We start from the raw sequence: 26695 nt of genomic DNA on the forward strand, positions 1-26695 counted from the left end.
TTGCACAGTCACACCGTGATTTCTTCGGATATAATCTTGACTTATCATCAAATAAATGAAAGCTGAATCAGGTTCAAGAATCTACACAAAAAGTAATAGAGTATCTGCAGGGAAATCTTCTGTCTGAAACAAACTAAACACCAAAAGTTCACAGTTCTGTTGGAGACTGTTCTCTCCACCTGAAAAGATCAGGATTTTCCCTTTTACATTTTCTGAATCAATTTAAATTCCTGAAATACCTTGAGTAGCAAGAGTTCTGAGACCTCTATCAAAGCACTGGAGACATAAATTTGGTCTCCTGTGAAACAGACAGTCAGAGCACCATGAGAAAATGTAATAGGAAATTTCCCTTCCTTTCCCTTCCTTCTCATCTCTTACCTTTCACTCTTCTCTCCACCTTTCCTCCCATGATGGACAACACAGCTGCCATGGGAGGTCATAGGAGTATCTCTGGTCTGTCTACCATTGCTTCGCACTGCTCATCAGATCACTCCTCTACACCACTGTGCATTCCAGTGTTTGTGAGGGAGAGTTCACCTGGTGAGACTGGATGGGTGAGACCAGCACTTGGCCTGAAAAAGAATCCATGGAATCATTAAGGCCAGGAAGGAAACGTTCTACACTGCTTTTATAACTGGAGAATCGCACACCTACTTATCATTCATACCATGCAGTTCCCAGTGCCACAGCCTGTGATCCCCTCATGACTTTTAACTGAATACAGTAACTTAAGAACACAGAACTCCAAGATGGGGGAAGTTCTGTGGCTTGCCCAAATTCACAGCAAGATGGGAAGAATGTCTCAAGCACTCACACAACCAGGCTCTCCCACCCCTTGGCTCTCTGTTTTCTCCTTACTCAGCAATAGCTGTGTTCTGCCAGTGGATGGAGTGAAGCTTGTACACACTGTGTGTGTCTGCTGAAGGCGCAGAGGAGCGTGCCAAGTCAGTCCTCCAAGAGGCTCCAAGAGCCCTCAGTTTCCAATGAAGTCAATTGGAGTTAAGGATGCACACTGGCTTGCAGGAAGCAATCAGCAGAGCTATATGACAAAGCAATCAATCCGTACATTTCTTTGAGCTGTGGAGAGACAAAAGATATGCATAACTAAAATTTATCCTGTCGCCATACAGCTAACAGCTTTCACTTCTTCTGTTAAGATAACAGAAGGTAATAAATATGGGACTGGAACGAAAGGTAGCTGTTAAAGATAATCCCATTCCTCATTGCCATGGACAAAGACACAGGCTCAACAAAAAATACACGCAATAGCTCTGCTAAACTTCCAGCAGTTCTAAGTTGCAGCTGTGCTTAATGCTTGCCACAGTACCAGTGAGGCAGAAGAACGGCAAATCCACATGGTATTCCTTCCAACTGCCATTGCTTCCTGAAAGTTATAAAGACCAAAAGAGGGAAGATTGGAAACAAACAGACAGTGGGCACTCCGTAGATTATTCATGTCAATTTTCAGGAACTCTCAGTAGACAGAGATAAAGTTCATACTGTTATAACCCCAGAACAGTAGACTTCACAGAGAACTGATTATCCAACAACCTGATGCCTATCCCAGGCAAAATTTCTGACCTTGAGCACGCCGAGATTTTGCAAAAGCCCAACACTTCACTACTGAAAAAAATATTAGCTTTGGCATCTTATTGAGACAAATAATGCCCTCTCAATCTCACCACACCACAGTGCCCACCAGAGCCCGAAACAACGTCTCATTGAGTTCCTTCTAACCTCACCCTCTATTGCTCTGCGTCTCTCAGTCTCCCACTGATCAAAGCAGCACAGGGCTGTGCTACAGGAAGAAAGCTGATAAGGGGGGGAGTTTCGACTGCTAGAAGGGAGTGAAGAGCAGATGAAAAAACAAAACTGAAGACACACAGAGAAAGAAAAAATGGTATTTCCTCTCTTGTGCCTTGACGCAAGACTGTGTTAGGAATGTGGTGTAAACTCCAGCTTCTGTGAACTGGGTTGTCATTGTAAAACCTTACCAATAAGGCCATTAAATTCCTGAAATACCTTGAGTAGCAAGAGTTCTGAGACCTCTGTCAAAGTATCGGAGACATAAATTTGGTCTCCTGTGAAACAGACAGTCAGAGCACCATGAGAAAATGTAATAGGAAATTTCCCTTCCTTTCCCTTCCTTCTCATCTCTTACCTTAGCAGAAGCAAGGTCTGAATGTAGTTGGAAAGCAGTCAGTGACCACGTAAGAATACTTACTGCAACAAATAGGAAGTTTTTGCTTGCTCTCTCTGCTATGGACTGAGTGCACCAATGCCCAGGAGGACGTCAGGACCCCGGTCCTCTCTGAGTTTTGTACTTTTTGCCATAGACTTTTTCACCCAGTGCAAAAAATAAGCTTCAAAATGCACTGCAAGAAATAGTGACTTTTGGATGGCGTACTCTACAGAGTAAAAAAGACTGAGTCACTGGCACAGCGTAGCATCAGCTGTTTATAATACATAAATAGCTGTACAAGTCTAGATACCAGATTTGCACATGCTGGTCACTACCTATTTAAATATTTCATGACATATGCAATTAAGCTCCTCCATCACTGCTGGCTGACTTTAGAAATCCATGCGTTTAGCACTATCTGTGCTCTTGGAGCGCTTTTGCATGCTGTGCATTTCCCAGGGTTGCACTGTGACAATGACTGAAACCCATTCCCTTTCTATTTACAACCAGATTCACTTAGCAGACTTGAGAACGGACATATTTGGTCTGTGAAAACAAAGGTCTGTATTATACAGACTTAAAAAAAGAAGATGGAGAATGGGTTGGTAATTATTGTAATTGGAATAAAAACATGATTGCACTGAACTTAAATTCTGGGCCAAATTTCATACACACCCACAAATCCATTCAAATAGAAATCAACTTCATAATTAATACTGCATCATTCCCATTATAAAAAAAAAAGAAGTCACTATTAATTATTGATGGTGCTTGCATTTCCACCGAGCTGTTTGCTCCTTTTCACCCTCCAGTTCACTGAGTGCAGCACGGACAAATCAAATCCCTCAGAAATGTGTAAGAGAATACTCCATTCTCCTCCTGCACGCAGGAAGACTCTGCCACTGCATGTCCTTATCAAGCAAAATACAGAGGGGCATTTGTTTGCACGAGCAGAGCTAGAATATTCTCTTTAGAGTTCAGCTTCCTCCTTTCATCCCACCCACCATCAGACACTTCCTGACATTTCTCCTGCAGGCAGAGTAAGGCAACTGCTTTTTTTTTTTTTCCCCTTCTGCAACGGCTGTTCCTCCAGTAATCTGTGGGTGGTGGGGGAAGGGGATGTTATCTCCACAGCAAACACAGCCAAGCAAAGCAAGTCTGGGACGTGAGGGGGAGTTTCAGGATGAAAATAGGCCTCTGCCACCCCTCCTGCGTTTATGTATCTGTGACTAAGCAAGCTGAATGTGTTGCTTTTTGAAGCTTGGCTTCTCTCTTTCCTTCACCTTGGTCGGTTCCAAGCCTCTTGGTGGCCTTTGTCCTCATGCCTTGGGGACCCGTGCAGGCCCCTGACGTCACCATGTGCCCTGGTGCTGCAGGACAAACCTACAGCCCTGCCCCCCCACTCAGCTCAGGCACTGAGAGGAGCCTCTGCTAACCATTTCATTCCCTCTGAACCATTCTCTGGTTTTGCTTAGGTCATTACAGCCCTGCCTTGGAAGCTGCTGGTGTCTGCAGCGGAGCTTTTGGCAGTTCTGCTCATCTATTAGACAGAGAAGATTGCTGGCAGCTCATCTCTGGAGCTGTCACTGCTGCTGTGCCAGTGGGTACCTCCAGGTTCAGGGGACTGGTGGGCAGATCGCAGCACACAGCTGCCAGGTCCTGGTTCTTGCTCTCACAGCAACCTCTTAATCTTGCTCCCCAGCATCGTCTCTTCTGAGATATTGGTTGAGAATTAGCAATTTAGGAAAGTCGTTGCTCCCATCAGTGCTGCCTAGAGCATCTGTTTGCACATGAAGCTGAGTTGGCCTCTCATCACATCCAATTTCATTCCCCCACAACGCCATGGACAAAGAAGGACCCAAGGTACCATGGTACAACTCCAAGGCCTCCTTCCCTTCAAGTCTCACGTTCCCTCAGCTCTCCTGTTCTGTTTTCTCAGTCTTCTAGACACTGCTGTCCCTGTCCCACAGCCTCAATGCTGTGCTCAAGCAATCAGCTGCTACTCTGGAAGTCAGGATGACACAACTCTGCCAATATCAGACTCCCATACTCTTATTGCACGTTCTACACTGGTTTTTGAGTCTATCCACTGACCCAAATGTGGCTACGATAGATGCAACGGTCCCTTACAAAGCCTGTCCTATTAGGATGCTCACTGAGCTCACTGAAAAGGAATTCAGATTATTCAGTTAATTTGTGCTCAGCCAAACCATGAGGCAGCAGCACTCCCTGCACTTACAATCCCCTGAATAGAACCTGTGCTGGAATGGAGGAAGGAGTGTGTGGATCTCAATATGTAGGGCTGGCTGGTTTTCTGGGAGATCTCTATTCAGCTGTGCATGCCTGTGGGTATGGCAGAGATCACTCATCCAGTTCATTGAACTGCAGCCTGCATGTGAAAGGAGCTTCGTGGTTTCTTTTTAAAATGTCACTGTTCTAAAGACAAATAGTCTCACGCAGGATTGTACAGCAGATTATAATATGGACACTGCAGGGGTAAATTAAAGAGCAATTCAAACATAATACTCTGCGGAAAAATCTTATCTTTCCCCTGCTTTATCAAGGCATTTATCTAGGTATGCTCTACACCAGTCATCACCACATTATCTACATATTCTACAGACTCTTTTTTAGCCACATTAATACATACACAGTTCATTTAGAGTCAAAATAATGTCAGGTCTGAACAAGCTGGAAAACATGCTTGACTACTTCAAATGCCCTATTCACAGAAAGGGCAGAGATGCATCTAAGCAGCAAACATTCCAGTGATCATATAGCTTTAAATGGTCTGTGATTACTGCCATCCTCTCATGTATCCACAGTATCAGCTTAAGCAAACCTTCCACCAAGCATAGATTTCAATTAGTTTTATTATGCTCCGTTTTAATGACAGGATCTATTCTTAACAACATTTTTTGTTCAGTGGTTTGAAAGCATTTTCAGTTGCACAGGGAAAGCTCAAATGTTCCCATCAGCTCCACAATTCACTTATGAGAGACATTCAATGAAATAAAGATGCCTCCTTCTGTCGTCATGCTCTGAGCAAGCTACACAACATTTTCATTTTATAAAATACAATAGAAATGTGCAACGCAGCCCAAAGAGGTAATCACAACAGCTTTGTGAAGTCTGCTGTTACCGGTATTTGAGGTTAGTCTGAATGCCTGAGCTTTTGGAGCTGTGATTACATGAAAATAAAGGTTTAATGAAGCCAACCAACCAACCCACTCCGCCAAGAGGCGTGCTTTCAAAGCTTAAGTCTGCAACTGAAAAGGAAGTGCACCACGACTCAGAAACCAGAGGTCAGCAAGAACAAATAAATACATTTGTTACTGTTAAATTTGTAATTCATAAACTAATGTCATTTTCTAAGGTTTTTTTTTTTTTTTTCTGACTTGAATACTTGGATTTCTCAACACTGCTGCTATGATTTAAATCATTTAGAAATATTCACACTGTAAAAGGGTCCTTGCCCTTTTCTTTGTGTTTCCTGTTGTTGCAGAAAATACCTTTCACAAACACCTGCATTTTCAGCACATGTACAACACATCTGTGCATGCTCAGAGGCCATTTACGCACCACAGCCACGTGTCCTGCTGTCAGCTCAGGGCTTCAGTGGATGTGTCTGCTGGAAACTCAATATGTCGCAGCCTTATATGCAGATTTTCGAGCTATTCACAAATCAAAACCAACATAAATATTAATTCATATTAAAATATTTTATTGCAACCGCATTTGGTGCCCATTAAATGGAATAAATACTTACACTTTTCACCTGCAGCTGCCAAAGGATGAAGGTAATTGTGGAACAGTTACTTGATTTCACTGTAAGCTTACAGTCTGCCTGTAATATCCTTTGTCATAAAGAATCCCAAATTCTGTAAGAAATTTAACAAAAATACACATTAACTGGAATTACTGCATATTTGAGGATGTGAAAAGCGTTGTTATTATTGTATTACTAATTATTATTGTTAAACATTATTAAAATATTATTCATTAACTGCGATGCTGTTGTTGGAATGCAGCCGCTTCTAAGGAGACATCTGACAGCATTTCTGAGAGGAATCCCAACACTACACATCGATTTCAGGCCAGATGAAGATCAGCATTTGCTAAAGATTCATTTCAATTACTGCCGAAACGCAGCTGCTGCTCAATACCCCCCGTAATTGTGCAAATCTGATAAACCTGGGCAGTGGAGATTGCTCTGTAGGACCAATTTTAATATGCTTTTAGATTATTTAAATTGTAACGAGAAAGGAACACACTGTTCTTACCAGCCCTTGTAGGTATGAGTAAGGGTTGACATTGATCGCCATAAAAAAGGCAACAATTTGTATCTTATTCATAGCATCTTATTTTTTTTTTTAATAGGCCTATGCCTTGCTAACATTTTGAGTGTCTTAAGTACTGGAAAGCACGAAAATCGCAGGCAACATTACAGAGCTTAAAATATTTAGGCTTTAACCTTGAAGAGCGATACTAATTTTTGCAAGTGAAATGTGACCTCTCAGGTATCTCAAGGTAAACAAGTATGCAAATCTTCACGGGATGAAATCCTCAGAGTTTGTAGAAACAGCCCTTACATCATGTTCAATTGACACCAGATGAGGAAAAATGTGGTCAGACGTAAAACATTCATTCTACATTAAAAGCACGGCTGTTTTACAGTTGTACCAACCAATATTGGATTAAAAAAAAAAAAAAAAAAAAAAAAAAAAGGTTTGTTCATGAGTAATAGAGCATTGGCACAACAAACAAAAAAACCAACAGGTTTTTAGGCTGTTCCAATAAAGTGAAAAAACTGAATGTCCTGGAAGTGCTCCATGAGGTCTTCAAAACCACTCCACAGTGGATTCAGCACAGGAAGGAAGCGCTTCCAAGCTCCACGGTCTGACATGAATCACAGGATCACAGAATGGCCAGGTTGGAAGGGACCTCAAGGATCATGAATCTCCGACCTCCCGCCACACGCAAGGCCACCAACCTCCACATTTCACACCAGCCCAGGCTGCCCAGGGCCCCATCAACCTGGCCTTGAACACCTCCAGGGATGGACGGGGCATCACAGCACCTCTGGGCAGCTGTTCCAGCACCCCACCGCTCTCATAGCAAAGAACTTCCCCTCGACATCCAACCTCAATCTGCCCTCCCTGACATGATGTGAGACAAAGCATGAGGCAAAGCTTGAGGTGCGAGGTGAGGTGTGAGGTCAGCCTGAAGCACCCATCGCCATGACACTGAGGTCTGGCAGCACACCATGGGCCTCATGGCCGCCATGGGGACAGCTGCAGCCAGTCACCGCTTGACAAAACCCAAGTCAAACTTCGCAACTCCATCCCTACACCTCCCTGGATGCGGCCAAAGAGGACCCCGGTCCTCAGCCCCACACCGCTCTCCATCCTCAGCCTCCCTTGGGGGAGCCACAGAGCCAGGCCCTGAGGAGGCCGCAACGCGCCTGCGCAGAGGGGAGCCCGGAGGCGGAGCCGAGAGGTGCTGCGCAGGCGCGCGGCGCATGCGCGGTACGACCCCGCGCTGGGCTTGTCGTTGCAGCTTTAAGAGGGCTCGCGGCCTGGCGGGTACGACGCCCCCCCACAGCCCTGAGGAGCCGCCGGGCCCCCCGCCACCCCTCCTGCCGCGGGACGGCGCGGGGCCGGCCCCGGCACCCCCCGATCCTCCCTCGATCTCCCCCCGAGAAGCGAGAGGGAGGCTGAAAGGGAGTGACCCCCGGCCCCGCGCCCCGGGCTGGGACGGCTGAGAGAAGGAGGAGAGGGGGGGGGGCGCAACATGGCGGAGGCCAAGGAGGAGGGGCCCGGGCACTGCGCCAGGGTGAGTGGGGGGCGTGAGGGGAGGTCAGAGGGGAGGGGTCAGGGGGCGGGGCGGCGGGCTGCGACCACCGGGATCCGCCGCTGTCCGGCCGGCTGCATCGCGGGTGGGCCCGGCGGGCTGGGAGCTGCCCTCGGGCTGTGGGGAGCTGCCCTCGGGCTCTGGGTGCTGCCCACCCTGCGCTGTGTTCCATTCTGTCCTTGTTGAGAGCATCTCGGCAGCCTTTAGGTAGCATCTCTGCGTCGCTGAAATCATAAACTTAGAACCTACTGTCGATGCCATCTGCCTGTCTGACCTCTTCTTGTTCCAAACGCGATGTTCTTGTTGCTCTCCTTCAGTTTATTTCAGTAAGTGTAAGTGAGGCATCGATATGGCAGCTCCGTGCAGGTGGTTCCCAAAGCCGTCAGCACTGCTGGCCCCAAGGCTTGGCCCTCCGTTTTCACAGTCTGTAAGTACACGTGGATCTGCTTGAAGAACAGTGGAAGGTTCTTGTCCATGTCTTGTAGCCTGTGCAGAAACTGAGGATGAATAACTTTGAAGCAGTCCTCAAGGTAGTCTCGCAACACCTCGTGTCATTTCTCATTGAAAGCTTTATGATAGAAATGTGGTTGTTGCTGCTAATTTGCATTTGAATCTGTATGGAGCAGTCTGTAGGCTGCTAAATGTCTCTGAGCTGTCGAGTTCCTCATTTCCAAAGATGAAGAACTTTTCCCATTCTCTAACCTTGGAAAAAGGAAGAACATGAACTAGTTTTCCATTCCTATACGTAAGAGGAGTTTTGTTGTCTGAATTTATTGCGGAGAACGCAAAACTTGCATTGAAACTAATTGATGCCAAACCGAGCAGTTAACCTTCCAGGGAGCAGTTGCACAGATGTTTGGCTACTCTGCAGCTATGGGAATGAACTTTATCACTGATTTGTCTTAAAGCCGTGGCTTTCACCGTGTTCTTGCTCACAAGCAGAGTCAAAGAATTTTGCGGGATTGCTCTCAGTTCTCACTCATCTGGAGGATCAAGAGTTTGTCTGTCTGCAAGACGTTCAAAGAGAAGTGGCTGCACGTAGGACAGTAGCATAAGAACTCTTAAATAAAACTTCATTTCCAATCACTGAAAAGTTAGCAGACATAAAGAACTTTCAGATCATGATGGCACTCAGGCCTTGAAGCTGGTTGCTCACAGAGGTTGTGGTCTCTGTCCTCACATCTGCCGGGCTCACCAGTGCCATTACTTTGGTATGCTCCATTTATCTGACAAGTTACCCGGCATTGCCCAGCGGAAAATAGGTTTTCCTTTTTTCTTCTTAAGAGTGTCAACTGCCAGCTAAGATAAAACAAAACAAATTATCATAAACTTAGCATTAGTTTCATTGGGCTCAGGAAAAACTGTGCTTGTGTTGGTTGGGTAACCGCCCACTTGGTAGTAAGTCTGGAAGTTTCCATCAATTATTGCTCCACGCGTCCCTCCACACTATGGAGAACTTCTGTGTGGTGTTTTTTGGCAGAATTGTGGAAGTTCTTATGGCTAAATGCTTAGCCTACCCAAAATCAAAACTGATGTATCTTCTAATGAAAATACATCAACGCATCCAGCTCTTCTTACTTACTAAATAATATCAGGATTGACGTAACAGACCCTTGTATTTTTTATGTACTTAGTTAAAATATTTGTAGCACTTCAACTTGAATTTGTAGGTAATGTTGCTGAATGAATGGTTTACATTTTGAATAGAATGATCATTTATTTCCAATACTCAATCAGTTGAGGTGGACAGGACGGTTTGTGGTGTGCAACACAGTGCTGAAATTTGACATTTGGGCTGCTGGGAATGAGTTTGGTGTGAATAGGTGAACACCTGGGTGTCTGCCTCAGCAAGCAGCTGTTTGCACAAGATGTTAAATTTTTCATGGGTTTATTTAAAAATCAAAGATCATCTCCTTTGGAAAGTTTTCTTTCTAGGTGCTCCTAAGTGGTGTAGAGGTGATGAAAATAAGATTTCTTTGCAAGGGCTTGAGCACTTCTCAAAGGGTGCTGTGCTGTCGTAATCCCTGAATTAACCTTGTTGAAGAAAATAAGCATAATCAAGCTTAGTCTTTTAGAGTAAGACTTTTCACACAGCATATCATAAGCAAAAAGAAAGTAAGCTGTTCACCCTTGTTTCAGGGCTGCTTGCATAGTTGGGATACTGGAAGTTAATTGCAAGATTTCTCCCAGTGTTCTCAAAGCACTAACCTCAACTGTCCTCTCGCTTGCTGACCACTGTATCCCACCATTCCTTCCAGGCATTCCCATTCATGTTGGCTTTTCCATAAATAAGTCTTGCAGCAAGTTTAATGTAGTGAATTTTCTTCAAGGTTTTCTGCCAGGGGCTGCCTCTGTTCGGATCGTTTCCATCATCTGTTTTACATTGCTGTGCTAACTGCATAAAGGCACTGCTCCTCCACCTGACTTGTGATCATCTGAACTTCTCAAGATAAGGCTTCTCCAGCAGAGCATGCCTCATCAAGGACATGTTAGCAGAACTGTTTGTGCTCTTGGCATCTGTCATCTTTGCCTTTCACACTCTAGTAGAAAAATGTGTTTCTGGTCCAACAGTGGCATGCTGTATTCTGTCCTTTCTGTAGAGAACCACGATGGTAATGTAGTTTGTTATCCACCTCAGATATGTGTTGAATTGTGAGAGTAGTTTGAAGCTCTAAAAGAGTAGACATGCAAATTATCATTAACTTAGTAATGCTTCCATTGAATGATGAGGTTAGAATCTCAATTAATCTAGCAGTTGCTTACAGCCTGGGTCTTGGGCTGGTCAGAAAGCTCCAGCGCTGCCCAGGAAGTTGTACCAGAGAGCAGGAGCAAGATGCAAGCGTTCTGGATGCTCTGAACTGACAATGCTAAGGTATAGCAGTCTGCTGTGCAGTCTGTGTCTGTAAGGCTGTACTGTAGTGTACAGGAGAAATGAGGACAGGTGGGTGTGATGGGGTTCTGGAGGAACATCTTTGTTTCCACTGAAAAGAGAAAAGCCAAATCACTCGCCTAATAATGTGTATGTATCTGCATTTAGGTGAGAAGAACCTGATGCAGAATCAGTGCATCTGGGCGTAGCTGTTCCTACAGGAGTAAATTTGGAGTTCTTCCTTATGACTGTTTTTTCTAAATTTTTTCCGGTTTTTTTTTTTTTTTTTGTGTGTGTCTTGATGTGCCTTGAATCCATTTCAAAAGTCAGTGGAATTATTTCAGCTTTATTCTAAATGGTGTTACGTGCTCAAGAGGGCTTTTGTGAAATAAAGTTTAGTTTAGGAGAAGAGAATGGTAGAAGTCAACCAGGGCAACAGTGGCAAATGTGATGGGAAAAAGAAACAGTGATATTTTTTTTTCTTTTATAAGAGCAGGAGGGGAGAGCATCACAGAGCATCGTAGAGCAGAGGAACGTGGAAGAGAAGCAGAGCAGAAAGAAATGATGCTTGAGTTAGGAAGAAACTTTGAAGAGTAAAGCAGATTGCATGATTGCTTATCTCTCATTAAGGACTGAGATAATGAAGTAGACAAGCTCTCCAGCTTTCACCCCCAGTTATTGTTGGCACTGAACAATTAGGAGAAGGCAAAGACTGGCAGTACCTGATGGTAGTTGAGATGATTCACCAGTGTGGGCCTATTAACATATCAGCCATGGTGTGAAGGAGGGCTGATAATCCCTGCTGTGTTTATCAACAAGCAGAAGGTGCTACGTGTGAACATTCTCCTCCTTTACATGCAATGCCATCCTGTTGGCTTCTGATTTGGGCGTAGATCACAATGAAAAGCAGATGACTTCAGTTTTAAACTTGTGTCTCTTTCTTACAGGCACCTCACGTGGTTAGTTATCCACTGAGCAGAGGGATTGCTCCTGGGTTGTATGGCTTCTCCCACCCCGGGTTGTTGTCGTGTTTCTCAGTGGTAGCTTAAGGATTCACCTTCCCTTAAAGACGTGGTGATAGCACTCAGTTAATGAGATCCCTTCTGGGTTAAGTGGAGTTGCAGCAATTGTGTGCTGTGCAGAACGTCGTCATACAAGTGAGCTGTGCTTTTGAAAGAAGAGGCCAAAATATTGAAGTATGTGCTGGTAATCTGGGCAGTGCTGCCTTCGTTGTGAGATGCTGGAGTGCGAAGTTTGGTTTGGGAGAATTGCTTGCTGTGCATTGCAGCAGAAATAGGTGATATTGTGTGGACAAGTCTGGTTTTGGAGCTTTTTGCATCTGTGTAACTCATGAGCTTCAGTTTTCTTCCGCTGCCATATGCTGTGAGGAATGGGAGTTCTCCAGTCTTCCATGGAGGTGTAGCTTAGCCAAAATCTCATTGGTTGTAGTGACTTAACCAGAGTGGGAAAGTTCAGCGAGGGTTCAATGGAAGAATTTCTTTGTTGTTAAAAGACAAGCCTTTGTTGTGGATTCCTCGCTTTGCTTTCTGTGTGGTGTGTGTGCATTTCTTCATTTGCAGAACCAAATGGAGGCTCTGGGGCAGCGCATCGTTCCCAGTGCAGGAGGAGCTGCACGGCGAGCATCTCCCAATGCTCTGCACAGGTTCACAGCTGCGATCCTTCAGGGAGAACACACCTTAACGTCCTGGTGTTTGACACCAGCTCGCAGCGCCTTGGTGCTCCGGGTTGTGGGAGCCATTGGTCAGCAGAGGCTTTGTTTGGAGCCGGCCCATGAATATTCAGAAATCCTAGGAATCTCAGAGAAATCTGGGGGCAGAAAGGGACGATCCGAGTCTGCGTGTCCCGGTGGATTGTTCTGTTCTAGAAAGGGAGAAATGAAATGCCAGCAGCAGGTGCCTAGCTCAGATTGTAGGAAGCTTCCACTTAAGAAGGATACCAAGAAACTGTACTTCTTGAAGGGGAAGATGGGACCCATGAGAAACCCAGCGCTGCCTGCCTTTGTCCTTTCACATGTATAGGTGTTTGGATTTTTTTTAATGCATCCCAGCATCCATCTCATTACTTCTAGACTAAAACCATAGAAGTTATTAAAACCAACCTTTCACAGTGCTGAGAAACCCACCTAACTCAACCCCCCCCCGGGGCTCCATCTCCCCACGGCGCACTCAAAGCCCACACGGTGCTGCCCAGGCTGTGTGCTCCCCCCTTGGGCTGCTGCCTGGGCCGGCTGGGGGGGGCCCTGCAGCTCCCAGCTCCATGTATGGCTCGCTGACCCCGCCGGCTTCTCTTCCTGCTGCCAATCTGTTCCTGCAGGTACCTATGGCAGGCCGGCTCTTTGTTACCTTCTGCTCTTCCTTCCCCAGGTGCTCGAAGGTACGGATGGCTGAAGCCGGCTGCAGTTGGGCTCCAGCAGCTCTGCTGCTGGTTTAAGGCTCCTGCTGTGAGGTTTGCACGGCTGGCAGCTCGGCATCCCTGCCGCTGTTACGTGGGAAAGGTCAGGGGATGCTTCCTGGGCTGCCAGCACCTGGTTCCTGAATGGCGGCGAGGATTGGAGTGGCTTGGAAAAAAAAAAACCCTCCATCTTCCTTAGCAGAATGCTGAAGCGAGGGGGTGTGCTGTGGTGTGTAGGTGCAGGGAAGCTGTGCAGACAAATTGAGGGATCTCTGCCTATTTTTAGTTGCAGTTTTCTTAACATCTGCTTCCTTCCCACAGTTCGCTGCTTGGCGATGCGGTACAACCTAGGATCAGACTTCAGAAGGCTTGCTGTGTGTGTTAAGTTGCTCTGGGGCTTGGGGTTAAAGGCATAATTTTGCATACAAAGCCAGGGTGCAGCCACAAGCTGCTTCTCTCTCCTTATCACACACTAAAAAGCCACTGATTCTTTGATCTGTGCACACTCTGCCAACCTGGGATGCTGTTAAAGTATGGCACAGGTTCTTAGTTATTTCAGATGAGCCCATTGTATGGAATGGTAAGCAGTGTCCTGCCACCCGCTCAGAGCAGTGGAGGCACTAATCCTAACACCAGCATACCATTAAAGAGATGCAGTGACATAACTAGTGGATGGTGTTTGCTTTTCTATTTTTTAATATATTTATAAAAGCAGCGCTTTGGTTGTAAAGAATAGTTAAAACACATTGCTTTCAGGAATGCCTAATTGTTTTGTCATTATTTCTTGTGTTATTTATTGCCACCTCACCAGGCAGAGCGCTGCTTTCTGCACAATGCTGGCTAATGAGGCAGAGTCACTAAGGAGGATATATTTTAAAACATTAAATTTTACTTCCATCACGCTCCAACAATTCTGTATCAGCTCTTAGGGAATGCTCACTGCCTTAGAAGCACTAAGTGTCATTAAGTTCCTCCCTGGCAGAACACTCGACTGAAGTGATCAAGTGAAGGTGTTTCAAGGTGTGATTGTGCTGAGTTTTGCTTTTGAAACTGGAAGTGAGTTTTGAGGGCTCTGCTGGGAGTTTGGAGCTCGTGGTTTTATATTTCCATTCTGGATCCTTTTTGTCCTGCACTTATCTGGGGCTCATGCTGGGATATCGAGGTGCCTCTTCGTGGGACTGTACGAAATGACCACAGGAAACACCTTCTGAAAACCAGTTCCATGTTTCCCTTTGCAGTTCTTTTGCCCCCTTTTTATCACCGAATCTTCAAAAACTGTTAGCAGAAATAAAAAGCATTACAGCGAATGGCAGCTGGGAGAACAGCCTGTGCTAATTCAGGAAAAAAAGTGTATGAGCCCATTTTGGGGCTTTGTTTTGTTAGGGAATGCATATGTGTACACATGTGTGTATTTATGTGTCTTTATGCATATGCAGACACATGTGTGCCCATACACACAAGCATGCCACCACTTGCTCTGGTTGCTGCTCTTTGGATGTACAGCAGGTGAGAGATCTGATGCTGTCCACCATCCAGGGCCGTGTGCTGCCTCAGCTCAGGCTGCTGCCGTTACCAGGAGTGGGAATTCTGTTTCACAAACACATCTTATGTGAACTTGTGACCATAAACACAAATCATCCCCTGCATCACAAACCGTTTTAAAGAAAGATGATTTCGTAGGGTAGCTCTATGGCTGACTTCCTAATAAATTATTTTGAACTTGTTGAAGATGCTCGTGGCAGTGCCTAATGTGCACTTGCAGATGTCGCCGTCGTGCTGAGCTGTGCCTTGTCATTTCTTTGAATGGAAGGGTGAATTACACATGTCCAGAAGCTGGGATATTTTCCTACGTGTACAGAGGATCTCAAAAGAGTCAAGAAGCTGCTTTGATAGAAATTTGCTTCGGGGAGAGGATGGTCATTGCTCCATCTCAGCTAAATGACCAGAGTTCAGTGCAGTTAGAGATAATCCCTTTGCTATCAAATCCCGTTATTGGACGGCCTGTCAGAAAGAACAGCATGGAAATGGAGGTGCTGAGGAAGGAGAGATGAGTTAAACGAATCTGTTATGTTTTAGGCAGAGGTGAGGAGTGCTGCCCAGAGTTGGCCATTGGAAAGCAAGCTTTGTTTCTCCATGGTGCACACACTGCACTTCAGACACACTGTTAACTTCATCATCTGTCAGAAAATGCTGCATGAGAACAGGTTGTGTGCAGCACTCAGAATCATCCTCTGGTTCTTTGTCCGTTGTGCTCCTCTGACTCTTGTTATCTCATTATTAGGAATGTTGACATTCCCTTCTCCATCTTCTCAAGCTAGCAACACTAATTCTGAATTTGTTGTGTAATTCTTTTCTGTATGCTTCTGAACTTGTGGTAATTGTGACTTCTCAGCAATGTAAGATTTTTACATAGAACTCTGCGTGGGGCAAGAAAGGAAGGAGGAGGAGCTGTGATTCTTCATGTTGGTTTGGCTTTTGATTGGATGCGTTTTAGAAAAATACTTCCAGGTTGACCAAGATAATGATGCAGTCCTTTCCTTTTTACAGTTTGAAGATAAATCTGATGCAGTATTTGATATTACAGAAAAATGTAAGTATATTTCTTTATTTCTGTAAGACATAGCCCAACAAAGCAATTCTTAGAAGTACCACTGCTGACAAAAAAGCTACCTTTGCCCTTCTCCTAACCCCTGCTGCTTGTTCCCTCCCCACAGTACTTTCTGCACAAATAATACAAATGATAGGAATTAAAGTCCTTACTTTCTTGCTGTTTTTTCTCAGATCAGCTTCTGTTTCACTGTGCGGTGAGTGGGACAGAACTGTTTCTTTGTCAGCAGTATTTGATCAGTAATGTTGGTCCAAGAAGGCTTAAAGGGTTCAAGGAATTGCAACATTACACGGATTAGCAAAGGACCCTTTTACTCACTTTTGTTACACGCAAAGCTGGGAGATGCTCTGACTGTTCACAATTTTCTTTTCCCTAGGTAGTGAAATCCTGGATGCAGAAATGTCTGAGGATGCTGTGCACAACTTACCAGCCACCCTTGACAGCGTTTCTTATGAAATACAGAATCGAGCAGGATCTGAAAACTCCCTGCTGGATGATGACGACGACGATGATTATTTTCTGAACTCTGGGGATTTGGCAAGCATACCTGTTGTTGGGAGCGACAACGAAGATGATCAGAGTTTCACTCCAAAAGACACTCTCCCTGCTGAAGACCATCTGGAAGAGGGCAAGAGGGTTACAGAACACGAGCTGGACAGTGAAAAAGATATTCAGATCGAAAATGCAATCCAGAAGGATCTCACTTCACCTTTTGAGCAGGGTCCTGTATTTAAATCAATTCAAAAAGATTTTAGCATCGCAAGAGATAATGGCAAAGAGACTTTTTCGACAAAAGACAAGAATAGAGAAGTAAATCTTCAAGAACATGAAAAACGGTTGGAAAAAATCCCTAAAGATACGGATTCTAGATTGAAAAGCAGTTTTCTTGACAAAGCAGGTAACTGTTGACATCGTAGACCTGGCTGCCCAGCAAGGAGGAAGGAAGAGCTAGATGGAAATTAGCAATAGGAATAGCTAAAGGCATCATCTCGGCGAAGATAACGTGCATTGCTGTATGGAGGGAAACATTTTATCCAGAACCCCGAAATACAGCAAACTGTGTTAGGAGTAGGATGTGCAAAAGGGCCTGGCAGCATTAGGGGGTGTCTCATCAACCACAGCCTGTTTTGTAGCCTCTTCATATCCTTTGTTGGTGTGGTTTGGTAAACCCAACTGGGTGACCCCTTGAGCTTCCTTTGGTTTTGTCATCCAGCCCCCAAAGCTCCTTTAAGGAATAGATGATGACATTTTGGCTTTTGCTGGCTGGAAAGATTTTTTTGAGCAAAGTGCCAATTCTTCATTATTGCCCGTGCTTAAAGCAGCATGTTTTTCATAGTAACATCACAGGAAGGCTTGCTAGAAATATTAGTGCCTGCAGGAAGTCAGCCAGGGAGTAACTTGAGATCTGCTTTTCCTAGGAGACTGCTCTCCTTTTTCTTCTGATACTTGCGTCTTGGACTTTGTCCAGCAGCATGGAGAGAACCAAAGATGCCTGTAATGCATTTCTCATGTGAGGGAGCCTGAAAGTCACCAGCAGTCTTGCTGCCCACACACCTGGTTTTGATTTCCCACGCTCTGAAAATTACAGTAAAACAGTGAATGAGAGCGTTAAGAATAACCAGGGTGGAATGTGCAGTTTAATTTCATTCTGAAGATTGTACAGAGTGAGGGCTGGCCAACAAGTGAGAGCCTCTGACTGCTTGTCGAGACTCACAGCTTACATTTCTGACGTTTAAACTTTGTGCATACAGTAACAGCATCTTAAAATCAGTGCTTTCAGGTTCTACAAATGGTACAGAAACAATACCAATATTTTTTTTAATATCTTTTAGTATCTTTTTACTCTTGCCTTCAGCTAGAAATCTAGTAAAGAATATTTCTGTGCGAAAGACTTATTTCAGAAGATGGTAAATATCTACAGTCACAAAGTTGTAGCTGAAAGCTGTGCAGCCTCAGGTGGGGTAGCCAGTAATTGACCAGCTTTAGTGGATGCTGATGGGCAGCATCAAATAACCAGGCAAATCCAGTCTTTTTTAAAAGATAAATTGCTGAAAACCTGCCGTTTCCTGAGGAAAGGGGAAAGGCAAAAGACAATGAGAAAGGTGAAAGTTGTTTCTCTGAAAATTACTCTCTGATTTAATAGTAGAAACGTGGCAGAATTAGGAACTCAACGGGATATAGAAAGTTCAGAATGAACAATTCTGCCTCAGAATTATCGGACTGTTTTGCTGGCATAAAAAAAGAGTGGCTCAGAAGGCTAATAAAAATATCAATTCTCTTTAAGGATTACCATCTTATTTACAGGGGAGTATTTTAATGCTTCTGAAGTGCTGCCAGACTCTGGGGTTGGGGATCAGAATGAGACTAGATAGTTTGTAAGGAAATGCATTGGAATCTGTATTCATTTCTATTTAATGTATATGTTTTCCTCAGTTCATAATCAAGTAGAAGAAACATTACGGACGCAGTTAGCGCCACAAACTCCAGAAACTAACTTCAGGGTAAGCTATAGATCTTTCAAACACTTTTGCAAGTGCAGCAATATGCTGGAATAATTCAAAATACTTATGTTATATTTGAGTGTAAATTTGAGTATCAAGAAAACTGATCTTCTGACTCATAGACGTCTTTGCTACTTAAACAATCTGCATATAATTTTGTACAAATTTTGCTGACCCTCTCTTTGAATTGAGGATTCTCTTGATAGCCACTCTCATGTCCAGCATGGTCTGACTGTGACGGGTGAGTTGATTCCAGACCTGGACGCATCCATCTGACCTGTTGCCTTTTTTCCAAATGAAACAGGGAACAGCTCTATGAACAGGAGACACTGCCCAACCAACCAAGTGCCCTCACTGACAACCATCTTAGAGAGCTGGGTGGCTTCTGCTTTGTCCAGAGGAGTGAAGAGGATTGGGGGTGGGATGGCAGCGGGTGCTGCAGGGAGGTAGAGGCAGCGGCTGCTGCCCTTCGTTTCTCCCACCTTCCAGTGGCAGGACCCATTTCTTTTGGTCTGCAACAGAAACTCCCCTTGGCATCAGCCCAACTCCTCTTGGCAGATGCAGGAGGGTGAATTCTTTTTCATATTATTGTTTCAGGAGTCTAGCTACCTATTTTCTAGTAAGGAATCTATTGGACAAGAGCTGGGGAATTCCTTTGCACCAAATATTAGAATTAAGGAGGAGCCTTTGGATGACGAATATGATAAAGCTATGGCCCCACAGCAGGGACTATTAGACAAAATTAAAGATGAACCTGATAATTCTGAGGTAAGTTTCCCATTGCATTTCTCATTTTGGTCTGACAACTGACCGCATAAGCTGGACATAAGTTCAGCATTTCATTTGGTTTGTTGACCGAAATTTAACTTGAAGAACGTAGATTAGTAGAAGAATTTCTCCCTCTAATTCTACCATGGAACCCAAACCCTCAACTTTTTGATATCATGTTTCCATGTCGCTGAGTTTTTGTGCTTTTCAGCTCGAGACGAGGCAAACTGCTGTACAACTTGCATTATTAAATCTGTGGCAATATGGGCACTTCATCTCCACTAGATCTCACTAGAAAATAAGTCATGTCTCATTGAGTATTTTGTGGATTGTCACAGTTAGAGCTGCACAGTTCAAGCAGTGCTGTTCCTGCTACTTCCCTCTTTTAAGGTTGGCAGTTTAAGCACAGTGCTTCTTTGTTTTGTTTTTATAAACATTTCTAGTTAGAGGTCTTAGCTCACAAAGAACATTTAAATACATACAGCTCAGTGAGGTCAAGTGGCTTTGTCATTTCAGGCTGACATCTTGTGTGATGTTACAGTTCAGAGTTCAATAATTGCAAAATGGAGAAAGTCAGAACTGTTGAACAATGTCAGCACAAGGATTGCTGAGCCCTCCCCTCTCTGTTTGCCACTGGCTTGCAATGTTACACCAAGGAGATGATCCATGTTGCAGTTCTTGTCTCTTCAGTGCTGATATTTGGGTTGTGTACCCAACTTTACATGCACTGAAGGTGCACAAAACTTCCAAGGCAACTCATCCCACTTGTGCTGGCAGTAGTTTTGGTGTTCTAGCTCAGGCATTCGTTTTTCCAGTCTCATTCTGTGTACTTTTGCTATACCTCATCTTATTTCTGGGCCCTTCTTTTCAGCACTTTTTCTTCTCTTCCCACCGTACTGTTGGGTGAATGAAATAAAAACGTTCACTGAGTATTTGAAACTGTTAAGATTTCACTGCCCTTCTGATTTGTCCTGTTCTTGGAGATTAATATCTAACCATGTGTAGATTAGTTAAACCTGTTTCTTCTTTTGTCATCCCCAAATGGCACCTGCTGTATGGATTTGTGTGGATGTGCAAGATGCTAGTGGTTATAAAAGATGACACTAATGAGGACATTTGGAGACCTGAACGATCTGAAGTATCTTACTGATCAAAATATTAATTCCTGGGGTAAAATTCTGTAATGATCAACTTCAATACTGGAAAAGTGTGAGAACTGATGATGGTTCATTTTAGTTTGCTTTAAATCAGAAAATAATGTGTTTTACATCTCTTTTTCCTGTGCATTCTGAAAGAGGAGAGCATTCCTTGCTGCAATTGCTAGTTGGAGCTGGAAGCTCCCTGCTTCCAACAGTTACACTGCTGTGAAACTGTGCTTCACCCTGCAGAGCTGATGTTGGCATTTGCTTCAGTCTCTATTACTAGTATTAATTTTAAATGCTTAAAAATACACGTTCCTGTAAATAACTAGCTTTTAAATTGTGATATTAGAGTAAAAGCAAGCACGGTACTCTAAAACCCATCATCATGGTGCGCTCATACACAGCTTAAAACCTCTCTTCCTTGCAATGTGAATGCATGTCTGCTCGTTCAGGTGAGGAGATAAGGCTGTTCTCCTGGGAAACCTGTTGAGCAGTTGGTTGCCTTGTGCAGAAACTTGTGATTTTGCCACAGCAGCATTGACTCATGGCAGGGCTGCATGGCAGGGTGTGATTTTTCGGAGGTGGATTCAGCTGAGGGAGCAGTTTGCTGCTGCTGAAAAGTGAGAGCTTATTTTTGCCCAGTGATTTCGAATTGGCTTACCTTGCAGTCAGACAGCAACTGTTAATTTAGCTCAGTCATAATATGACATCATGGCCTCGCTATTCTCCAATGACTGTAAGTAGGTTAAATCTTATCATCCCTGTGGCTCCGTGAGATTATTCTTTTCAGCCTATTAAGATTCACATGTAGAGCATTACAAGCTGCTTTACGGTTTGAATTTCTAGGAAAAGCATGGGCAAGAGGCATGGTGTCCAAGTCTGAATAGCTGCTGTGAGGTAAGCTGGTAATTTGTAGGATGTCAGCTATTCCACAAGCAACTGTCTGCAGGGATTTTCTCATCTGTACAAAATGCAAGGTTGTTCCCCTCCACTGAAGTCAGTCTAAGTGTGGATTGCAATGGTCTGCGTGCTGCCAGCTTCGCAGCACTGCTGTGTGGAGCTCAGCTGACTGAGAAAATTAAAAAGATTACAATAAAAAGAGGGTTCGTTTTTTTCTGATTCGTCATCCCTCAATCAGGTCCGGTTCAGGATGGGGCAGAACATGGTTGTCCCAGCTGAAGATTTCTTAACATGCTCTAAAGCTTCACTTCAGGCTCCTCCCAGGTCCTTCACCTCAGGGTTAAGCACAGAGCGCTTCTCGCCAGCCAGGGCTCAGGTTCTGTTCTGTTATAGTTATCTGTGAATTGGAAAACAGAGCTGGTTTCCAAGAGTGAGGGTAAGGACTGCAGAGCACTTCTGGTTGGACAGTTTGTGTAAATGGAATGCAAATATTTATCTTAAGACGTTGATGCTGAATTCTGAGGTGCGTTGGGATACAGGTGGGGAAGGGAAGGCAGCAGGATCTGAGTTCTGCCTGATGTTCCCAGCTGTACACTTTGCTGTGAACCCCTGGGGCAGTTCTTTGTGTGCTGCTTGTATGGCAGCAGCTGTGAGCCTGGCCTTTGGGACAGGCTGAAGAGGTTCTTTCTTGCCTTCCTGGGCCTTAAGATTCAATACAGCATTCCAGAAGAATGGAAATCATGCAACCTGTTATTACATGTGTGTATTTGTTCTCCTTTTCCTTTCCTTTTGTTTCAGGAGTACGGCCAACAGCCAAAAACTCAGGAAGGGGAGCTGAAAATCAGTGCTGTGTTTTCAGTCAGTGGCAGTCCTCTTGGTAAGGAACTGGCAAGACTTGACTTGATTTAAGTCTATAAAATGGCATCACCTCAGCAAATAGCCTCACAGTTTATTCTGTGAGAATAAATTTTGTTTATTTAATATATATTATTTGTATAACTCCAGTATTAAAAAGAAAAAAAAATTGTTTTGTTTTAGAGATGATGAAAATCACAGACTGAAAAATAATTGCATCTTTGAGGCAAGGGAGAACTGAACGTGAAAGCAGTGTTAAAAGTGCATTCTTATTCTTAAGAGCAGTTGAAACAATCCACTCTGCAGAAAACCAGCACAGGGCACGTATTGTAGAGAGTTCCCTTGCTGTTTGCTTCTCCCTTAGAGCCTGACGATCCCAAAGAAGCCATAAGCTTTATGCTTGCTCCCTGTGCATAAGTAAATTATGTGTAATATGTAGCTTAACAGCTACTCTGTTTTCTCTCTCTCTCTTTCTTTTCATTTTAGCTCCACAGCTGTCATCAGGTTTCCAGCCTGCTGTGGCATCCTCTGGCATGAGTAAAATGCTTCCTTCAGTTCCAGGCACAGCTGTTCGGGTTTCCTGTTCTGGCTGTAAAAAAATCCTCCAGAAGGGGCAGACTGCATACCAGAGGAAAGGCTCTACCCAGCTCTTCTGCTCCACACTGTGCCTCACTGGATACACTGTTCCAGCTTGTCGCCCACCAGCTTCTACCAAGAAAACCTGCTCCAGCTGCTCGAAGTAGGACAGCCTTTTAAATTGTTTGAGAGTAATTGTTGCTCAAGCAGATGATGGGAAGGTTTCAGTTTTCATCTTGTTCTGTTGGGTTTTCATGCTGTTCTGTAATGCCCACTTCACGCTTCCCTTCTGTAAATGATGGTGTGATTTGTTAATTGATCTGTCTGCTTTCAGTTCCATTTAGTTCATTGTGTTTTGCATACAGGTGCATTTAAAAGCCTCTGTTGTGAAGTGTACCTTTTGTATTTTTGCCACGTAAAAGATGGAAACATGGAACATAGAAAACATGGATTCCATGTTTTCTAACACATACTACCTGTGTTGGAAAAGGGACTTCACTTCCCTCCTGTTCTGAGATGTCATTGCACTCCAAACAGCTAACAGATACTTTAAGAAAATATTTATTGTTTCCTCTTGGTGAAAATAAATTTACTGATGCCTACTAATGAAGTAAAACACAGATAAATTAATGTGTTCTGCACAAGGCAGACCCTTAGATTCTATTAAAAAAAAAGAAAAAGCTTTCCAGTCTGGCTCCATTCTGTGAGCTCAGATTTGCATAGGTGTGAGTTCTTGAGTTCTTCAAAATATGTTACTGCTGCTATTACATCATTGTGGTCAAACCTTCATAAGATTACAGAGATTAAGCATATCAAGAATTGAGTGTTTCGAAGAGTTGGGGCTTCAGTATTCAATCAGTTGCTTTCTGCATAGAGCCTGCTTCAAAAAAAAACACTTTAGGATAGAAGATCAGCGTTTTCCACTGGCCTGCTGGGAACACCAGGGTGAATCTTCAGCTCTAAGAAACATTTCAGTTCTTCATATTCTGTTTTAGTTTGTATTATTATCTCCAAATTAGCAGAAGGATGCATCTGTGGCCAGCTCTTAGAGCTGTCACTGCTGTTCAGGAGCTTGAGGCAAGTCAGTAACTGCACAGACTGATTGTTCTGGGCTCTCTTTACAGAGGACAGTGATTCATATGAATTATTTGTAGTTATGAAAGTTACTTTGCAAAGTGAATGCTGCTTTGTTCATGCATCGTTTCTTAACAATAGATTTATTGCTTCCTGTTTTACAAGGTCAACTGAACTTCAGCTTGAGACTTCAGTTAATTATTCCTCTTTCTTGCTCTCTTGGTGTAAAAAGACCTTGTAACAGTCTTGGCTGTAATTTGTATTTATTAAGATGGAAAATGGTTTATATCTGAAAAGACAAGAAAGAAGGAGGCGTCCCTCCATCCTAGAAAGGAATATAAAGATTTCTTCCCAATTTATACACTCATTGAAAATGTTCTGTGAATGACAGTTTCAAAAGAGAGACTTAAATAGTTTATTAAATCCAATGGCAGAGAGAACAGTAGGTTGGAGATTAAAGAGGAAAATAATTGTCAGACCATTTGGGGTACAACTAAATGGGAATTAGAAATCCTCACCTTTTGTTTTTCCCCCTTTTTTTCCTTATCCCATGATTATTGATATTTTCACTGTTAAAGGGAATTCATCCCCATATCCTGCTTTAAAAAATGGTTTAGTAAGTACTGTGCAAAACCTCCCAGTTCCATCTGAAAGGATTAATTATGCAACCTGATGTCTTTGTAGGCCACTCTCAAGACGAGGTACAAAATGTTTCCCAGTGTATTTACTTGAGAATTGCACCCCACTGCTTTACTAATGGGAAAAGAAAAATGAAGATAGAAGAAAATCTCTGAATTAAATAAATCCACCATCTTACAGAAAATGTTTAGTCTGCCAAAGTGGGAAGGAAAGCGAGTTGCCATGAAACCAGTGTTTAATCTCTGGGCTTGTTTTTCTTTTTTTTCCTGTAGAGAAATTCTAAATCCAAAGGATGTAATCACTGCCCAGTTTGACAATACGAATTCCAGCAAGGATTTCTGCAGCCAGTCGTGTCTTTCTACGTATGAAATGAAAAGGAAACCTATTATTACTATTCACACTAACAGCATTTCAACCAAGTGCAGCATGTGCCAGAAGAATGCAGTGGTAATGGCAAACTTCTTTTCCGTTTAAGCTTCCTTTAAATCAGGGAACTTGCATTTCCTTTCTGTTCTTGTTAATATCCTTTCTTCTCTTCCAGATCAGACATGAAGTGAATTACCAGAACGTTGTACACAAGCTTTGCAGTGATGCCTGCTTCTCCAAGTTCCGCTCTGCCAATAACTTGACCATGAACTGCTGTGAGAACTGTGGAGGTTACTGCTACAGTGGGTCTGGGCAGTGTCGCATGCTGCTGATAGAGGGACAGTCAAAAAAGTTCTGCAGTTCGACATGTGTGACACTATACAAGCAGGTATATTTTGACACGGTGTTAGAAGAACATCTTTGGTAGGTTTTGGTTTATTAGCTGATGGTTTCTGTTGCTTTCATAGTCTTAAGATGCTTCCTTTGGCATTTGCTGCTTAGTTTTCGCTAGAAATGTTGCTCTGTTTCCTTTACCACTGCAAAGACAAGCTGAGTATTCCAGTGTGAGAGAAGACACAGTGGGACCACTTGGCAGCAGTCTGCTGTGGCACATTTGGGCCATCCTCTGAGGAGCTAACCATCATCTGACAAAGCACACAAACCTCACGAGCAAAGCCCTTTTGGCAGCCTTTGGGATTGCTCTGAGCGTTCTGTGCTGTGACAGCAGTGGTGCAGTTTCACACCAGCTGCCTGAGAATTCTTAACAGTCAAGAGCAATTTAACTGTAGGGTATCTTACACTACGACACATCCTTCCTGACACTGAAAAAGAGGTTATTTCTGAAATTATGTCTTTCTAAACACCTTGTCTCAGGCATGCTCTACAGCTTTATGGTCTTGGGTACCTTAAGTAACAGAAAAACACGAGAGAGCACTTCGTTTTTGACCCAATTCAGCTGTGAAAATTGTAGCATTTGAACTAAGTGGAAAAGTGGTAATTAGCTGATCATTTTAATTGTCATTTTTAACTTCTTTAATATTTTAATTTTGATTTTAATGGTGTTGGGTTATGAAAAATACTAAGCTTCAGATGCATGACCAGTTTTACTGTTTCCACAGAAGTCAGCTAAAATTACACCCTGTGCACTGTGTAAATCCTTGAGATCTTCAGCTGAGATGATAGAGAGCACAAATAACTCGGGAAAAACTGAGCTGTTTTGCTCTGTTAACTGCTTGTCAGCATACAGAGTAAAAATGGTTACTTCGTCAGGTAACTTTATTCCTTTATTCTGTTACAGACATAATTTCACAGGGCTTCAATCCAAACTTGGTCTTGAAAGTTAAGGCTGATGTTCTTTTCTGGGGTGTAGAAAGCAGTGTTTGTTTTGAGGGAAGGTGCTGAGATGGGAGCGTAAGGATTTTGTAACGTAAATAAACCTAACGGTGACAGTGTAGCCATTTCAGCTTTGTTTATAGAGATCTGAGAGATGGTAACAAACCTTAATGTATTTTCTGCTGGTGTAAGTGAAGGCCAAGGAGTCGGGGGGGGGAGGGTTCTAGTGTCCTAGGGGTACTGTGAGAATAATGAAAGGATCTGGCAAACAGCAGCCACTGCAGCTGTGGTGTCTGCTTCTGTCTTGTGCCTTAGCGTGCACTTTGTCTTGTCATGCAGAACCTCTGGGTTTGTATGCATGGTGCAAAACTACCTGCAGGGGGACTCGATGTTGAATAAATCACTTTTTCTTCTCTGTTTCACTCTCAGGTGTTCAAGTTCAGTGCAACAGCTGTAAAACTTCAGCCAACCCTCAGTATCACTTGGCTATGTCAGATGGGAGCGTACGCAATTTCTGCAGCTACAACTGTGTGGTAGCTTTTCAGGTGTGATATCTGGGATTTCTTCTTAGCTCGATTAATAGAGTAATAAATCAAATACCTGGGGTGTCGGGTAAAA

At 43.6% G+C, this 26695-nt stretch overlaps 1 protein-coding gene across 8 annotated transcripts in view; it reads left to right on the top strand.

Annotated features, from left to right (window-relative positions):
• The first annotated feature begins 7859 nt into the window (after window positions 1-7859).
• ZMYM4 (zinc finger MYM-type containing 4) overlaps window positions 7860-26695 on the top strand; it is a 34171-nt gene continuing 15335 nt past the window's right edge. For 2 of the 8 annotated variants that reach the window (XM_042833866.1, XM_042833861.1), the window contains exons 1-11: window positions 7863-8017; window positions 15864-15906; window positions 16301-16822; window positions 18358-18425; window positions 19023-19193; window positions 22034-22112; window positions 22577-22829; window positions 24652-24826; window positions 24921-25133; window positions 25864-26014; window positions 26507-26622. In XM_042833866.1, coding sequence (XP_042689800.1) covers window positions 7976-8017; window positions 15864-15906; window positions 16301-16822; window positions 18358-18425; window positions 19023-19193; window positions 22034-22112; window positions 22577-22829; window positions 24652-24826; window positions 24921-25133; window positions 25864-26014; window positions 26507-26622 — 1833 coding nt within the window. In that variant the 5' untranslated portion in view covers window positions 7863-7975. Of the gene's footprint in view, window positions 8018-10582; window positions 10589-15863; window positions 15907-16300; window positions 16823-18357; window positions 18426-19022; window positions 19194-22033; window positions 22113-22576; window positions 22830-24651; window positions 24827-24920; window positions 25134-25863; window positions 26015-26506; window positions 26623-26695 lie in introns of those variants that run through there. The other 6 variants (XM_042833865.1, XM_042833859.1, XM_042833860.1 and 3 more) reach the window with 6 other exon arrangements.

This window comes from Centrocercus urophasianus, unplaced genomic scaffold, assembly GCF_019232065.1.
Source record: "Centrocercus urophasianus isolate 14NV4802_14NV808 unplaced genomic scaffold, USGS_Curo_1.0 seq_43, whole genome shotgun sequence".
NCBI lineage: Eukaryota > Metazoa > Chordata > Aves > Galliformes > Phasianidae > Centrocercus > Centrocercus urophasianus.